Below are 5272 nucleotides of genomic sequence, written 5' to 3'. Positions count from 1 at the left end.
GCCGGCTGCAGGGAGCGATCAGCTGATCACCCGGCGGCCGGCTGCAGGGAGCGATCAGCTGATCACCCGGCGGCCGGCTGCAGGGAGCGATCAGCTGATCACCCGGCGGCCGGGAGCGATCAGCTGATCACCCGGCGGCCGGGAGCGATCAGCTGATCACCCGGCAGCCGGCTGCAGGGAGCGATCAGCTGATCACCCGGCAGCCGGGAGCGATCAGCTGATCACCCGGCGGGCGGGAGCGATCAGCTGATCACCCGGCGGCCGGCTACTGGGAGCAATCAGCTGATCACCCAGCGGCCGGCTGCAGGGAACGATCAGCTGATCGTTCACTATAGTCTGCCGCTGGTAAAACCGGGAAAAAAAAAAAAAAAAAATCAAAACGAATTGCGTTGTTTTGCAGCATCCGTTGCATCCGTTGTGTCACTATATGCAACACATCCGTTGCATCCGTTACACAACGCAATGCAACGGATACCGTTCAACGCAAGTGTGAAAGTAGCCTTAGTAACAATGAGCTTGAGTGTGCAATGCAGAGGTGCTGCAAATAGATTTGCACTAGTGGGACACTAATGGAAGTCCAACAGCCACTTTAAGGATGCCACTAAGTTTCCTCAGTGTTTGCTAGTATAATGGCATAGTAACAGTGAGCTGGAGTGTGCAAAGAACAGGAGGGTACAGTGCCAGGGTTGTGGGTCTGTGTAGAGGAAAGGAAGCCTCACTTTCTATCCCTCCTAATGGGGAAATGCAGCGAGGAAGTCCCTGACCTTAGCTACACAGACGCTCTTATCTGTAGCTGTTAGAATCTGTTTCCCCGGACCTGACTGTCACCTATGGCTCTGAGCCTGCTGTTATTAGCCCTTACAAGGGCTAAAAGAAACTTCTATCCCTATTCTGTATAGCGCTGTGTGTAGAGCGTACACAGCAGTATTGGAGACAGGAGTTATGCCAGCGGTGACTGACACCCAGACGCAGAAGGCAGATAATGGCGTCCTGATGGGCAGATACCCGTTTTTACGTTTTTATAATGCAGGGACATGTGACATGGACATCCTATCACACATGGCGTTGCTTCTCTGGCTAAAAGTCCACTTAGCTATGTGTGTGTCTGGGATTGGCTGACATGCTGGCCCGCCCCACTACACGCGCGCGCTTAGGGAAGGAAGACAAGGAAAAAAAAAAATGGTGATCGCCATTATCCCAGCAGCAGTGATCTGAATGCGCTGTTCCCGCACACTATACAGTGAAATTTCATAATAGTGTAAGTCACAGAGTGACTTACACTATTACAGCGGAAAGCCAGCTAGTAATTAGCTTGACTTTTTGCTGCTAGAACCGTTCTCGAACATAACTAGAACTATCGAGCTTTAGCAAAAAGCTCGAGTTCTAGTTCGATCTAGAACAGCCCCCAAAATCACTCGAACCGCGAACTGGAGAACCACGAACCACGAACCGCGCTCAACTCTATTTGTGACACCCAAGTTGACCAAGTTATCCTCCACAAGTGTGGAAAAACTAACAATTGCCAAAATGTATCATTGCCGACTTCACCTATGGCATATGCCAAAATACCATCTAAATGCCTGTTGTCTGTCTTTTACACTCTATGGCATTGGCCCACCCTTAGCTAGGTATCTACACCCTGTCCATCTGTCACCATGTCATCTATACTGTAGTACTGCTGGTGCCGGGGCTGTTGATGCTGTCACTCTACTGACAGACATCTCTGCTCCGTCCAAATTCTGTACTGTGCAGTTTCTACCACTGACACTGCACAGCCATACGTCTCCTGGCTGTCTGACCAGTGGTTTATACTGGTAAATAAGCTTTGACTGTGTTTCGAAGGCAAAGTATAATCACATTAAAGATAGATATAATTTAAATTTTGCTTTTGCTCATTCACATTGCAATTTGTTAATTGTTAAAAAAAAAACCTGTTAACACTTTAATTTTTAATGCATTCTTACTTTGCGGTATGTTTTCCACATCTGTATAAATATTTGGCACAATACTATGGATCTGTGCCAGTGTGCTTGTGGACCTTGTGATATGGGGCAGCGTAGACCAACTGCAGGTAGCAGGGTAGTGCCACAATTCTCCTCATGGTCACTAATAATTGTACAGAATGTTATCTTCTATTTTTACCAAATTTGCCTAAAAAGGATTACTCCAGAAGAGAAATGAAGTTAAGTACAATCAATGTGACCAAGACCAAGAATTGTATTCCACCCCCACCCTAGTTATTAATGGAGGACAGTAACAATTATATCATCAGATGAACAGAGTCAGATAGAACTTGACACGTTCTTGTATGCTATCCATCATTTTAATTGGCTTCTTACAGTAAATTTCTGACAATCTGCCCCTAAGAAGCCTGCTTACAAATTTTGGGGCACATTATGAAAATAAAACATAAAAAAATTAACAATTTCCTAGGATTATGTCAAGAAAAGCCGATCTGACCTTTACTAGTCGCCTCATTTATGGAGAAAAAGTGAAGAAAGTCTTATCAGAGATTCCATTATAGAAGAAGAGAACAAAGGTATAAAAATGTCTTCTAGTAACTGAGAGGGAATTATAAGCAGCGTATAGATATATGATCAGGAGGATATAATATTAGCATCAGATTATCAGCAAAAGTCACATGATCATTTCACTATTATATTCTTTATCACCAGTTTCTTATATTATGTTTTCTTCCAGTTGTTTCCTCCTACTAACAGCCTTATAGAAGCTTCCCATACACATAATGCAGCATGAAGGGGCTCGGAGAAGGCGGCAGTGAAGGTGTGTAAGTGTCTGATGGGGTCACACAGCTCATAAAAGGACAACTGCCCGGCCTCATAATCCAGACAGATCCTGAATCTATCACTGAGGATTGTGCCAGGTAACCGGATCTCTTTCCTGTCATGTCTCACTGAATACTGATTATAATACCTCAAGAAACTCCAGGACTTGTTATTATCCCCAACACGTGACCGTTCTCCACTCCTGTCTATACTGGGGTAACACATCCCCACCATCCAATTCCCCGATCTACTGCCCTCCACATCCCAGTAATGTCGTCCTGAGGTAAATCCCCTCCTGCTCATCACCTGATTATATTTCTGGACGAATCTGCATTTTTCGTGTCCCAGTTGCAGTTTTCAGGTCATTTGATATAAGAATATAATTACGAGCTGTGTTTACATCCAGTAATATGTCTGCAGGATCCTCCACATAGATCCCCCTCCTTATACCTGTTATTACCTCACATAATGTGTGTAATGTGTGTGAGATCACAGCCACATCCAGGTCATCTCCATCATGGAGCTGTTTATCATGTCCCCCTGTGTCCTCATCACCTCCCTCCTCCTCAGGATCACACAAGTCCCCGGTGTCTGGTTCCTGTAAGACGGTCAGTGGATCAGTCATGTTACACAGCTCCTCAATGTGCCTCATCTTCCTGGACAGCTCGTCCTTCTTTATCTCCAGCTGATGGATCAGAGCAGACAGTGACCGTGACTCTTCCTTTTCCTGCCTGGAGATCTCACTCAGGACCTTCTTCTCCAGGTCGTCCACCCGTCTCCTGATGTCTGTACACAGCGCAGTGACTCTCTCTGCTTTCTCAGCTGATTTTCCATTGAATCTTTTCCTGCGCACCTCCAGACTCCGGACTCTTTTATCAGTCTTCTCTTTTCTTATATTGAGTTTTTGAAGAACATTTCTCAGTGTCATCTTTTTCTTCTCTGAGGCTTCATTCAGCATTTCCACTCCGTGTCCCCGATGTTTTCCGGCCAAACTGCAGGACACACAGATACAAGCCGCGTCCTCAGTGCAGTAATATTCCAGGATCTTCTTATGGACAGAACATTTCCTTTTCTCCAGAGAAGTGCTGGGATCAGATAAGACATGTTCTGGTGATTTGCTGTGAGCCCTCAGGTGTTTCTCACACAGAGAAGCCTCACAGTGTAGACAGGATCTAACAGCAGGTACAGGAGAGTCCACACAGTAAGTGCAGCAGATCCCGGTTTCTGTCTGTGCTGGTGGAGTAAACAGTAAATTTTCCATTAATTTACGCAGAGCTATGTCCCTCATCAGCGCTGGACGCTCGTGAAACTTTTCTCTGCAGTCAGGACAGGAATAAACTCCAGACCCGTCCTGTGTATCCAGCACACGATCAATACAGACCCGGCAGAAGTTGTGTCCACATCTCAGCATTACAGGATCTATATAAGAGCTCAGACAGATGGAGCAGTCCAGCTCTTCTCTGAGATCAGCAAACGCCATGGCTGACGGAGGAAGAGAGAAATGAAACCACATTTCTCCAGCAGTCATAAACCAGGATGTGGGTTTAACTATTTTGACACTGGGTGCGGCTGAACTGTAACTTGTGTTCAAGTAACTCCCTCTCTAATTTGGAAGGCAGTACAATAGTTAATGAAAGTTCCTCAGACTGTGGAGCAAGTTTAACTCCCCCAGTTCAGTTGTGTAACCATCCCAGATTTGCCTCATTGGCTCCAGTGCTTTTTGGGGGGGGGGGGGTAATGCCGTCCCTGCTCTTTCTTATTATTTCTAGTGGTCCAGTAGCATTCTTCTCTTTCCGTTTATATAGTTGGAGCTGGATGGAATTCATCCTCTTCCCCCATGGTTCTGGAATCTGGTGGCATTTTTCTGGTGTCATGAATGGGCGATCTCTACCACAGAAAGATCCACTATAGGATACTTAGAATAGGCCTGGGAGAACAGGGCACCACGGTTAAGGACATTGGATGAACAGAGTCCGGTCGGCGGTGTTAGCGCTGAGTGAGTGGGTCCCTGTGAGTGGGATGCCGACTGTGAGTCAATAGGGGACTGTAATGCCAGGCTGGGTAGAAGAGTATGGACCAATAATGTCGGAGAGGTTGAGGCCAGAGGGAACAGAGCAAGATTACATGTGTCATGTTAAAATAATGGCCCCTGAAATAGAGTCTGTGTCTGTGTCAATTAGGCCTCTGGCCCATCAAGGCATAGGAGAGCAGCTAGCAGAAGGCAGTAGTGCACCATCTTACTTAGAACCTTTGGAGGTGTCAGTGAGTGTAAGGCCCTTTGCTATGGCTTTGGGTAACCCCATAAACGCTCCTGTCCAGGTTGGCAAGAGTCACCGGGGCTTTGACAGGAGTTACCGGATGATGCCCCCTGCCATTGTCACTGTATTTCTGGGCAACCCTCCAGAACCAAGGTACAAGAAGGTAGTTCAATATGAGTTAAATCTAAAGTTGATGATGTGTTTTGTAACAAAAGAAATGCAGAAGAT

At 46.2% G+C, this 5272-nt stretch overlaps 1 protein-coding gene across 1 annotated transcript; it reads right to left on the bottom strand.

The window, feature by feature from the left end:
* Positions 1–2322: 2322 nt before the first annotated feature.
* On the bottom strand, positions 2323–4267 carry LOC142301092 (E3 ubiquitin/ISG15 ligase TRIM25-like). The gene is given in 2 exon segments (XM_075342111.1): positions 2323–3099; positions 3101–4267. Coding segments are annotated over 2 exon segments (1581 nt in total). The 5' UTR covers position 4267; the 3' UTR covers positions 2323–2684.
* Between the last annotated feature and the right edge of the window lie 1005 nt (positions 4268–5272).

This window comes from Anomaloglossus baeobatrachus, chromosome 4 (assembly GCF_048569485.1).
Source record: "Anomaloglossus baeobatrachus isolate aAnoBae1 chromosome 4, aAnoBae1.hap1, whole genome shotgun sequence".
Lineage (NCBI taxonomy): Eukaryota > Metazoa > Chordata > Amphibia > Anura > Aromobatidae > Anomaloglossus > Anomaloglossus baeobatrachus.
This window is presented reverse-complemented; position numbering and strand designations above follow the sequence as displayed.